Source organism: Anolis sagrei, chromosome 5 (assembly GCF_037176765.1).
Source record: "Anolis sagrei isolate rAnoSag1 chromosome 5, rAnoSag1.mat, whole genome shotgun sequence".
Lineage (NCBI taxonomy): Eukaryota > Metazoa > Chordata > Lepidosauria > Squamata > Dactyloidae > Anolis > Anolis sagrei.
Window position 1 is genome coordinate 12,060,190 of NC_090025.1, and position 13,061 is coordinate 12,073,250.

The 13,061-nt window shown below is 43.6% G+C and overlaps 1 protein-coding gene and 1 pseudogene across 1 annotated transcript in view; both read left to right on the forward strand.

The window, feature by feature from the left end:
• ADAMTS3 (ADAM metallopeptidase with thrombospondin type 1 motif 3) overlaps positions 1-13,061 on the forward strand; it is a 175,325-nt gene that overhangs the window by 23,421 nt on the left and 138,843 nt on the right. The window contains exon 3 of the mRNA XM_060779409.2: positions 8,068-8,462. Coding sequence (XP_060635392.2) covers positions 8,068-8,462 — 395 coding nt within the window. The remainder of the gene's footprint in view (positions 1-8,067; positions 8,463-13,061) is intronic.
• On the forward strand, positions 3,538-3,947 carry LOC132775513 (small ribosomal subunit protein uS19 pseudogene; annotated as a pseudogene).

The window sequence follows — 13,061 nt, forward strand, 5'->3', positions numbered from 1 at the left end:
TCCTGTCCTCCTGCTTTTTGTAAACAGATGTGAACCCTCCCACCAAAAGCCCTCCTCTAACTTTAAATCTTCCTATGATGGGCCGAACGCTTGGTTCCACAACCAGGTCTACTAAAGGTCAGGAGGGAGGGGGCCCATCTGATTCACTCAGTGGTAGCCATGAGGCCACCACTGAGAAGGCCCTGTCCTTTGTCCCCACCAGCTGCATCAGTCAGGCCCATGGGGCCGAGAGAAGGACCTCCCTGGAAGATCTTAATCTGCAAACTGGTTCATAGAGGGAGATACATTCAGACAGGTAATCCGTAGTAGATTCTGGAAATGTATCACCCTCAGATCCCCCACATATATGGTGGTCTTCCTGAATGCTTTTCTAGAATCTAGATTACCTCCTAGGGCAGAACTTTCAAAACATTTCACGTTGGTGAAACAGTTTTTAGACATGCACCATTTTGCAGCATAGTGATTCAGTTTTACTAGCAAACCAGGTGTTAAACCAACCCTTTGTGAGAGATACAGACATATACATGAATAATTATTACAATAAAATGTATGGGGACACAACTATCTCATGAAAACCTCTCAGTTATATATTTTTGAAATATATGATTTTTTGCTTATTTTACATAGACTCCAAGGTTTCTATTTACAGTAGTGGTTCTCAACCTTCCTAATGCCATGACTCCTTAATTTTCCTCATTTTGTGGTGACCCCAAGAATAACATTATTTTGTTGCTACTTCATAACTGTAATTTTGCTACAGTTATGAATCATAAATACCTGATATGCAGGATGTATTTTCATTCACTGGACCAAATTTGGAACAAATACCTGATACGTCCAAATTTGAATACTGGTGGGGTTGGGGAGGAGTAAGGTGTCATCTGTACGTGGATGATGTCCAACTCTGTCACTCCTTTCCACCTGCTACTAAGGAGGCTGTCGAAGTCCTGAACCGGTGCCTGGCCGCTGTGACGGTCTGGATGAGGGTGAACAAATTGAAATTGAATCCAGACAAGACAGACGTACTCCTGGTCAGTTGCAAGGCCGAACAGGGTATAGGGTTACAACCTGTGCTGGATGGGGTCGCACTCTCCCTGAAGACGCAGGTTCGCAGCTTGGGTGTGATCTTGGATTCACCGCTGAGCCTGGAACCCCAGGTTTCGGTGGTGACCAGGGGAGCATTCGCACAGTTAAAGCTTGTGCGCCAGCTGCGCCCGTACCTTGGGAAGTCTGACTTGGCCACAGTAGTCCACGCTCTTGTTACATCCCGTTTAGACTACTGCAACGCTCTCTACATGGGGCTGCCATTGAAGACGGCTCGGAAGCTTCAATTGGTCCAGCGTGTGGCAGCCATGATACTAACAGGGGCGGCACACAGGGAGCATACAACCCCTCTGTTGCGCCAGCTCCATTAGCTACCAATTTGCTACCGGGCCCAATTCAAAGTACTGGCTTTGGCCTATAAAGCCCTAAACGGTTCTGGCCCAAGTTACCTATCTGATCGCATCTCCACCTACGAACCCACTAGGAATTTGAGATCTTCCGGGGAGGCCCTGCTCTCGATCCCGCCTGCAACACAGGCGCGGCTGGCGGGGACGAGAGACAGGGCCTTCTCGGTGGTGGCCCCTCGGCTGTGGAACGCCCTTCCCACGGACATTAGATTGGCTCCCTTTTTGATGGTTTTCCGGAGAAAAGTGAAAACCTGGCTATTTGAACAGGAGTTTGAATAAGCAGTGCAATGACTTCAGGAAATGGAACCACGACAGACGAGTTTGGATCATGATTCTAGTTATGAGACGCCACTTGAATGTTTATTACTGTTAAATTGTTTAATTTGTCTCTGTGTTAATTGTTTTTAAGTATCTTGTTGATGCCGCATTGAATTTTTGCCTTGATTGTTTGCCTTGTTCTTGCTTGATTGTTGTAAACCACCATGAGTCGCCTTAGGGCTGAGAATAGCGGTATATAAATGAAGTAAATAAATAATAAATTTGAGAGCTGTAGTTCCTGGAATGTATAGTTCACCTACAATCAAAGAGCTTCCTGATAGAATTAGGCCAAACTTCCCACATAGAACCTCCATGACCAACAGAACATACTATGTTTTCTGATGGTCTTTGGTGATCCCTCTGACACCTCCTCACAACCTCCGACCCCCAGGTTGAGAAATGCTGCCTTACAGTCACATTACACACTTACACATTGCAACCAACACACTCACAAGTCTCAGCACACAATTTGGAAAGCTCTGATCTAGAGGAATACTATGACCTGCAAAAAAATAGGGAGTATGGTTATTTTTGGAAAAGAATACAGGGCAACAGCATCTTTCAGTCGAATATATAATTTAAGGCACAGCCCAGTTCCCATGCATCATCCGATGACATCTTACTAACAATAAAAAGAGAGCATATTTTTAGCTGTTGCGGTAAGAGGGAAAAACATTCTTGGGAGCATGGATAGCATTTTGTGCTGCAAAGCATTCTTGGCATAGCCCTCTTGAATCTCTGCTCTCAATTTCTACCAGCCCTACAAGTGAGGAGGTGAGAGAATGCTGATAGTGCTGATGAGTTTCTGACATGAGCTTGGCTTTCTCGGTTCTCCAAATGACATTGGCCAGCTGCCCTTTGGAAAGGCTGTGTGTGAGCTTACTTGACAGCTCCCTAGGGGCAGAAAACAGACCTTTTCGCTTACCAGAGGTTTCCTCTCCCCATTTAGTAGTGAATCAACGGGAGGATTTGGAATAGCCCTCTTGGGAGATCTTGGCAGTTGTTCTTGTTTGCAAGGGAAGTTGTACTCCTAGCCATTTAGAGTTCATAGTAATTGTATAGTCTTTATTGCACAAATACCCTAAAGGTTAAACCCCTGTGCCGGCAGGACTGAAGACTGACAGGTCGCAGGTTCGAATCCGGGGAGAGGCGGATGAGCTCCCTCTATCAGCTCCAGCTCCTCATGCGGGGACACGAGAGATGCCTCCCACAAGGATGATAAAAACATCAAAATCATCCAGGCATCCCCTGGGCAATGTCCTTGCAGACGGCCAATTCTCTCACACCAGAAGCGACTTGCAGTTTCTCAAGTCGCTCCTGACACGACAAAAAAAAAAAAAACAAACCCTAAAGGAGTAGATCCTATCTGATCTTGGAAGCTCTCCATAGTGTACAGTACACTATTCCCTCAATAGTGTACCATTCATTCCCATGCCCAGCTTCAAAACCCTCTGTCATCTTTTCACCACCTCCTGAACACAATCCAGCTGGAGAGATCTTTCTTGAACTGTGTCAGTAGATCTGATATGGTTGCTGTGCGTGTAACAAATACAAAGACCTGTGGGCTCTTCCATTTGTTGGCTGCTCATCTTCAAAGCAAGCTAGGCTTTATGACAGAACTGCAGATGTGGAGGACATAATACAAATAAATGTAGGAGATCCTGGAGAAATTGCCATCCATTTGGAGATCCTCTTGAATAATATAACAAGCTGCATTTCTAGCAGATATTTCATAGATTTCCTATTCCCTGAGAAGACTGAAGGCAAGATGGCAGAAGTGGAGCAGAAGAAGAAGTGGACCTTTCAGAAGTTCATGTATCAAGGGGTTGATCTGCATCAGCTCCTCGACATGTCCTATGAGCAACTAATGCAGCTCTATAGCGCCCACTAGCACCGATGAATGAACTGGGCCTATACCGCAAGCAGCACTCCCCGCTGAAGTGCCTGCACAAAGCCAAGAAGGAGAAGCCCAAGGTGATCAAAACCCACCTATGAGACATGATCATCATCCCTGAGATGGTGGGCAGCATTGTGGGCATCTACAATGGGAAGACCTTCAACCAGGTGGAGATCAAGCCTAATATAACTGGGGAGTTCTCCATCACCTACAAGCCGGTGAAGCATAGCCGGCCAAGGATTGGGGCCACCCACTCATCTCACTTCATCCCTCTCAAGTAAAGAACATGGATGTATCTCAATAAAGGAGCATCCCCCAGTCCCTAGTTCTTAGAGCTCTTTTTGAATGTTGCAAAGGATGGAGGGTTCAGAACCATTATTATTATTTATTATTATTATTATTATTATTATTATTATTATTGGGTTGTTGTAGGTTTTTTCGGGCTATATAGCCATGTTCTAGAGGCATTCTCTCCTGACATTTCGCCTGCATCTATGGCAAGCATCTTCAGAGGTTGTGAGGTCTGTTGTAAGTAGGAAAATGGGTAACTAGGAAAACCCATTTTCCTAGTTACAACAGACCTCACTACCTCTGAGGATGTTGCCATAGATGGAGGTGAAACGTCAGGAGAGAATGCCTCTAGAACATTGCCATATAGCCCAAAAAAACCTACAATAACCCAGTGATTCTGGCCATGAAAGCCTTCGACAATACATTATTATTATTATTATTATTATTATTATTATTATTATTATTATATTTAGTCGTAATGTTGCACTGCATGTAGATTGCAATTCCTTACACATTGGGTTGTTGTTTGTTTTCTGACCTATATGGCCATGTTCCAGAAGCATTTTCTCCTGACGTTTCACCCACATCTATGGCAGGCATCCTCAGAGGTTGTGAAGCCTGTGAAGCTGGGTATATGTCCAGGGTGGGAGAAAGATCTCTTGCCTGCTTGAGGCAAGTGTGAATGTTGTAGTTGACCACTTTGGTTAGCACTGAATGGCCTTGAAGCTTCACAAACCTCACAACCTCTAAGGATGCCTGCCATAGATGCAGGCGAAACGTCAGGAGAGAATGCCATACATGGCCATACAGCCCAGAAAACTCACAGCAACCCAGTGTTTCTGGCCATGAAAGCCTTCAGCAACACACTGTTACACATTGTTATATGTATAAGCTGTACTTTACACACTGGGCCTTACTTTTGCAAAAATAGACATTTTACTGGATGTCTGCTTTTTCCAATATTCAGGTTAGGAAACATTGTTGAATTTCTATGTTTCTTGTTTCTATTTATAGTTCCAAGCCATAAACCTGCAAAAAAAGCAAGTTTCTTTTAACCTGATGGTTCTCCTCCGAGAATCTTACTAAACAACACTTTTCTAGACAATTCCTCCTTTTTAGCTAATCATATGTTTTGGAGCCCTTCCTATAGGGATGCAATGCACTTTCTTAAATAAATGTTTGTTTTGCAGCTGTAGCAGGAAACAAAATTAGGGAGATTTAAAATTCCTTCTGTTGCAATCCAAAGACCTTACTGGGTTGTTCCGTTGGAATCAACTGTGCCTTCCAGAATTTCAGATGTGTGTGCTAAGCATTTTCATCTATATCTCACTTTCTATTTGTTTTGACTCTTAGAAGCGCTTCAGATTAGTGTAGCCAGACATTCCTGATAACTGGCTATGTGGGTACAGATTTGTGTGTTGGGGAGGGTTGACAGATAATGAAAAGATCCTTTCCAATGGCTAGCAGGCGGGTGGAATTGCATTTCCATAGACAGTAGACTCTGGAAACCGGATGGAGGAAGTCAACTGAGAAGTTTGGAAGTCATCAGTATTTAAGCATGTCATATTTGATTTTAATTGTGTTTGGGTACTTTTTTTTTTGGAACTTCAGCTTCCAGTTCATTACTTGCTGACTGCAAGCAATCTTGTTAGTGTGTCCCGCTTCTCTCTTTCCTCCAATTGCATCCCACCTGCTTGTAGGCAGCTGTTTCTTCTCTTTTAAGAAGTGCATTTGCTTCCATGTTGAAATATGAGGAAATAACTACAGGGCTCTTAAACAGGCTACTTTTACACTGAAACTTCAAGAAAAAGGGCAAGCTTTTTTGTTCTCAGGGAAGTATCTTTGTAGTTCCTTCCCACGCTCCTAGTTCAGTATTTTAACTTGCAATATCCTATCTATTTACTTGGGATAAAGCCCCATTAATCTCAATGGAACTTGTTCCGGACGGAATAGAGAGCATATCCAGGGATGAGTAAATCCAACATGTCCAGAGATAGATTTTCTATTTCTAAGATATTTTGGAGGCCTGCTGCTCCTTCCTTTATCACTGTAACATTCTTCATATTTTTACTTAGCATGGTTCTCTCTCACACTAGACAACAATAGCACTTCAGTACCACTTTAATCACCATGCCTCCATCCTATGGAATCCTTATTCAAATGAGTATGATGCTGGGGGAATACATGCCCAGACTTCACATGGATACACAAAACCATAGATAAAAGTGAACTCTATTGAAATGGAGGACCCAAGAATACCATAGCCTTAAACTATTCTGGCCCAGCTTACCTGTCCAAACATATCTTCTCCTCTGAACCATCTAGGAGCCTAAAATCATCTGAGGAGGCCCTGCTCTCAATCCCACCTGCCTCGCATGTGCGATTGGCAGAGACAAAGAACAGGGCTTTTTCAGTGGTGGCCCCCCAGCTATGGAATTCCCTCCCCAAGGATATTAGATTGGCCCCCTATTTCCTGACTTTCCGGAAAAAAAAGTAAAGACCTGGCTCTTTGAGCAAGCTTTTGAGAATGCAATGGAATAGATAACACGGAACTATGAATGATGAACATGGAATGGCCAGATGATGTTGCTGGAAAACGTTTTTAACAGGATGACACTGATGATTATATGCTTTAACAGTTTTTATATATGTTTTATATTGTAATGTTTATTGTTTTTAATGGCACTTTTATGAATGCCTGACACCGAACTGTGCCAATCTGTAACCTGCCTTGAGTCGCCGTATGGCTGAGAAAGGCGGGCTATAAATATTTATTATTTATTTATTTACAAGTTTTCTATACCGGTCTTCTCACCTCTGCGAGGGACTCAGGCTGGTTTATAGCATAGATGCAAATCACAATAATATACAAAAACAAAGTACATCAACATTACAGATTAAAATAGTACAGTAAAACATCATCATCTCATTACCCAAGCCAAATCGTCATACAATCACAATCATAGTCATAGTCACAGTTCATCCTCCTCTTTCCATGTAGATGAAGATTATGTGATCAGTCCTCGAAAACCACGTTCCAGAGCCAGGTCTTTATTAGTTTCCTGAAAGTCAGGAGGGAGGGAGCAGATCTAATCTCTAGTGGGAGGGAGTTCCAAAGTTACATAAAACAGTTTAGATCAGGCATGGGCAAACTCAGCCGTAAGGAATTGTGGGAGTTGAAGTCCAAAACACCTGGAGGGCTAAAGTTTGTTCATGCCTGATCTAGAAAATGTTGAGAAAGTTCAAATTTTGTTGGCCATGCATAACCAGTCCTGTGATTGTAGCGTATTTAAAGAGTGCCAGCACCTCAATAAATACCAAATCCCAGGATTCCATAGCCCTGTTTACCTCTCCGAACGTATTCTCCCCTATGAACCATCAAGATTATTAAGATCGTCTGGAGAGGCCCTGCTCTCGGTCCCACCAGCTTCGCAAGCGCGTCTGATGGGGACGAGGGACAGGGCCTTCTCGGTGGTGGCCCCTCGACTCTGGAACTCTCTCCCACCGGAGATCAGAACCGCCCCTTCTATCCTAACATTCAGGAAGCAGGTGAAGACGTTGTTATGGAGACAGGCATTCGATGAGTGAGCCAACACCCCGAGATATGGATGGAAGATGATGAACATCAAATTTAGTGGGACGACTGACCATTGTAGTGTATTTATTGAATGTAATTGCTGTTTTTAATGTTTTATTGCAATATGAAGTAAGATGTTTTATTGACTGTATATGATATTATGGTTGGAAACCGGTCTGAGTCCCTCAAGAGAGGTGAGAAGGTCGGTATATAAAACTTTTAAATAAATAAATAAATAATAAATACAGACATAGCAAATAAAACACTATTGAAGTGCTTTTGGTTTGCAGTGTACCAGCAGCCAAAAAGGCTCACTGGTTAGCAGAGCCTCTTTCATTTCACCCAGGTCATAGTGTGGGCGGTAAGGACATGTACTGGGGAAGCAAGTGGGAACCCTAGTTGGATATTTACTTGGGACAAGATCCCTGTCTCTCTAAAGGTTTCTACACCTGTGCCCACCATTGTAACTATGCCAGCTGACCCAACTGAATATTTACATATAACTTTCCTCTTTCTTCTGCCTCCTTCTGCAGGAATACCAAGAAGCAAACTAAAGCACTATGTCCTAGCAACCCCAGTCAGCACCACTGCAGATGGAAGTTATATTTCCAATGTTGTTTCTGCAAGCCATTCAAGGAGATCCATACGGGATGTATCTCCAAGCCCCAAGCAACTGTACTTTAATGTGTCTGCGTTTGGAAAGGAATTCCACCTTAGACTCAGACCTAACACACGCTTAATAGCTCCTGGGGCCGTCGTGGAATGGTATGAAGATTCTGTGGAAACCAAAAATGGAACTGCTTCTCAGGCTGAGACTGTTGCAGACAGAATATGGAAAAAGGAATTGCTGTGGACGAACTGTGCATATGTTGGGGACCTTGTGGATATACCAGGAGCTTCTGTTGCAGTTAGCAACTGTGATGGTCTGGTAAGATAAGTTTTCTTCTGGATGTTCAATTATTTGCTTCACTGTGCCATTGAGCTGAAAACTTTGAATATTTTAGAAACACAAGCTTTGTCTAGAAGAAAAATGAATTTCAGCATTTCCAAAACAGAATATTTTCTTCGGGGGGTGGAACCAATTTTGTGGTTGCCTCCTACTACTACTACGTTTTGGATATGGACTCAGAGGTGGAAATAACCAGATAGTTTTTCCACTATAGAGACTTAGAGAAGCAATGTTTATAGGTTTAGCAAGTATATTTACATAAGGAATTGGTTCAGTAAATTAGGACATGAGGGTAGCACCATGATGGTCAATGTCCTGAAATGTAAATGGACCAATCTCTAATCTCCTGGCCTGCCCAGGAGCAATACTGATAGGCTTCATCATTGGTACAATGGACAGGGAGTTGTTTTTAACTACAAGGCCAGGAGATCTATATATTTAGGAGATAGAAAGCTGCAGCAATCAACCTTTCTTAGACCCTTAGTTTGATGCCAAACTAACAGACTGTATTGCCACACAGAAGACTGTTGAGGCAGTTCTCTCTACCCTGCCACCTTCACAGGCATATCTGGTGGAAATGTAGGAGAATGTGAAGTAGGGTGACTTCATAATTACTCCTAGTCCCCTAGATTTCTTTCTGGGGAGGCTAGAATCACCATTATTGCTCTCGTGTTAAAAGGAAATTCCCATAGACCAGGCATAGGGAAACTTTGGCCCTCCAGGTGTTTTGGACTTCAACTCCCACAATTGCTAAGTAGGAATTGTGGGAGTTGAAGTCCAAAACACCTGGAGGGCCATAGTTTGCCTATATCTGGTCTATGGAAATTTCCTTTTAACATGAGGGCATTTTGAAGTTGAGATGTTTTGAAGTCCAAAACACATGAAGGGCCGAAGTTTGCCCATGCCTGCCATAGATATTTGTTTAGAGACCGAGGGTTGGAATTAAAGCTCCTCATAAGCTTATTGCCATAGTAAGCTGGACACCCCTCACCCTCATGGTGTCTGTGTTGGTGGTGTGGTAAATCCAATCTAGACTGTACTAAATATTTTAAAAGAGGAATCCAAAGTTCTGAACCCTATGCCAAAGATAGTTTCAAATAGTTCATTTCAGGTTTGGTCTGAAATCTGGAGTTAGTTCACTGCCACACTAACATGGAGACCATGCATAAACTTTTTTTTCCTTGTCCCATTCTCCAGTTAAAACTAAATGGCAGGGATAAGGTGTTATGTTTTATATAAGAGCAGGCCCTCAGACTCTGTTCTGTTTGGATCCAGGATCTCCCACAAAGAGCAAAATCTATGGATTCCCAAGTCCCATTATATGTGGTGGTGTAGTTAAATGGCATCCCTTATTTTCAATGGTGAACAACTTCCATGAGAGAGAGAGAGAGAATTTGTGATATGGTAGTGTGTGCCTATGGCAAAATAATAGTTTGCTTTTTCTACTTTTTCCCAAATAGATTTGGCTCAACCTGTAGCTAGCTTCAGTACCTATGGATATGAAGGTCCACCAAAGTATTTATGCGGGGGTGGTTAAAAGAATCCCAGTTTCCATTTCCAGATGTCTTTCAAAAGAAACTTGCTGGCTCATGTTCTCATTGCAGAAACCTGACCTGCCTTCTGAATTCATCCCTCACCTGTAACTGTAGGTGCTCAGAGCGAGGAAAGAGACTCTGCAAATGAGATTAGACCAGATTTGGCTTAAGGTATGCAGTCAGTAGCACAGACTGCAAGGAGATGTAGGTGGCATGATGGGAGGGAAAAGGGATATGTGGTTCACGGGCTGGACATCTGTGTGAGATCTCGTATTTAGGACAGAAGGGTTGAGCTATAGCAAAGAAGTGCAAAGCATTTGGACTGTGGCAAAAGGGAGCAACGGGGAGTTACTGGTCTATAAGCATTAACACTTAGATTAGAAAATACACATTGCTTCTGGACCCTTTTACAGAGCAAAATCCCAAAAATTGGTGCACAGTTTTCTATCCCCGAAAAGAATGTGTCTCCTTGCGCATAACTTAAGAGCTCTGGGCAGCAGAAGGCATCGTGAACCAACACAGGGCCTTTTTGGACACCACTACAGCTTGCTTACTTTACTTAGGCGATCCCTCGTAGCCCAAGGATGATGGCCCTCCAAGTATAGTGCCTTGGTGGTGGGTCTGTAGGTAGTTGTGGAGACCTATTCTTGATCTGCGTGTTCTTCCACAGTGAAGACATCACTTTCCAGTCAGGAAAGCAGTCCCAGTCAATGTTGGCTTGATGCGACTTGCTCTTGGCACATTTCTCCCTTTCACCCTCTTGGAATTCCACAGCACTGCAGGTCACAGCTGTCCTCAAAGACCAGGGCTTCCCAGTTCTTAGTGTCTATGCCACAGTTTTTAAGGTTGGCTTTAAGACCATCTTGAAATCTCTTTTCCTGTTCACCAACATTACGTTTCCCGTTCTTGAGATCGGTGTATAGTAACTGCTTTGGGAGACGGTGATCGGGCATTCGGACAACTTGGCCAGTCCAGCAGAGTTGATGGCATAGGAGCATCACTTCAGTGCTGGTGGTCTTTGCTTCTTCCAGCATTTCCAACATTTGTCTGCCTGGCTTCCCAAGAGATTTGCAGGATATTTTTTTTGAGGCAGCGCTGATGGAATCTTTCCAGGAGTTGAGCATGATGTCTGTAGACAGTCCATGTTTCACAGGCATAAAGCAGGATTGGGAGGACAATAGCTTTATAAACAAGCACCTTGGTATCTCTAGAGATGTCCCAATCCTCAAACACTCTCTGCTTCATTTGGAAAAAATGCTGCACTCGCAGAGCTCAGGTGGTGTTGTATTTCAGTGTCAATACACTACAGCAGCATTATGGAAAACCATCTTTGTTAAATTTTTAGCCAGTCCCAGGCCAATATCCATTTCTTCTTTTCTGTTCAGTCTTCTGCTTTCCCCTCCATCAGTTAGAGATTAGCCATCTTTGTCCCTCCAGTGTTATTCTTCTTTGGCCTTTAAAGCAGGGTTAAAACAAAGTGCAGCCCTCCAGATGTAAAGGCCATATATACCTCTGAGTACTAGGGCTAGCTACAAGAATGATTGACAACTGGAAAATAGAGGGAGAAAATGTGGAGGCCGTGACAGACTTTGTATTTCTAGGTGCAAAGATTACTGCAGATGCAGACTGTGGCCAGGAAATCAGGAGACGCTTACTTCTTGGGAGGAGAGCAATGTCCAATCTCGATAAAATAGTAAAGAGCAGAGACATCACACTGGCAACAAAGATCCGCATAGTCAAAGCCATGGTATTCCCTGTAGTAACCTACGGATGTGAGAGCTGGACCTTAGGGAAGGCTGAGCGAAGGAAGAGAGATGCTTTTGAGCTGTGGTGCTGGAGGAAAGTTCTGAGAGTGCCTTGGACTGCGAGAAGATCCAACCAGTCCATCCTCCAGGAAATAAAGCCTGACTGCTCACTGGAGGGAAGGATACTAGAGACAAAGTTGAAGTCCTTTGGCCACATCATGAGGAGACAGGAAAGCCTAGAGAAGACAATTATGCTGGGGAAAGTGGAAGGCAAAAGGAAGAGGGGTCGACCAAGGGCAAGATGGATGGATGGCATCCTTGAAGTGACTGGACTGACCTTGAAGGAGCTGGGGGTGGTGACAGCCAACAGGGAGCTCTGGCGTGGGCTGGTCCATGAGGTCACGAAGAGTCGGAGACGACTGAACGAATGAACAACAACTAGGGCTAGCATGAACTGGTAGTGGCTAACAGGAGCTTGTCCAGCATAAACAATTACGTATTGCCAAAATAAAGAAGTTTAATAGTCTTGATGATAGCTGTAGTCCAAAAAAAAAAAAAAAGCTTTTCCATGCTCTGGCTAATTGTTCTGTGCTATTGTTGTGAAAAAAGCTCGGAAAGGACCTCTCTATTCACTCTCATGGCAGACATGAATCTACGAAAGTAAGTTACCATTTGTACCTCCATTATTCCAGAGCATTTATCTAACTCAATTCTTTCCTGGATCCTTTGTAACTACTGCTCCTGCTTGGCCCTTGTTTTCGCTTGCATCACCTCATCCACCTTCTGTTTTATGTCTTCTTTAGGACAGGACCGATTTCTTACATTATGAGTTTCCCAAATGTCTATTTGCTGCCAAACGTCCACTCTCTCATACAGAAGTATTGCTTAAGCACAGAATACATATGTATAGCCTCTGGTGACAGGATGAGCATTTCGTTGAAAAGGCTTGCATAAATCAACAAGTGAGCAACCCCTTGGGCTTGCAAAGTATTTTCCTGGTTGCAACACAAGGTCTGGAATCTTGCGGGCGAGAAAGGGAGTGAGGAATGGCAATCCCCATCCAGCAACCCACAGCTACAGGGGAAAAGAGACTGGGCTTTGCAGAGCAGATGGGTTCACTTAAGGTGGCTGAGATAACCAAGCGTGACCTGAGCAGTCAAGGAATTAACAACCTTGTTCAGTGTCTGCAGCTGTCAGTCTGCATATAGAGAATCCAAGGTTGAGACACACACAGCACTGAAGACAGAAAGCCTGGAACAGAAATGGGAAAATGAAGTCAATAGGCTGTACATATAGTC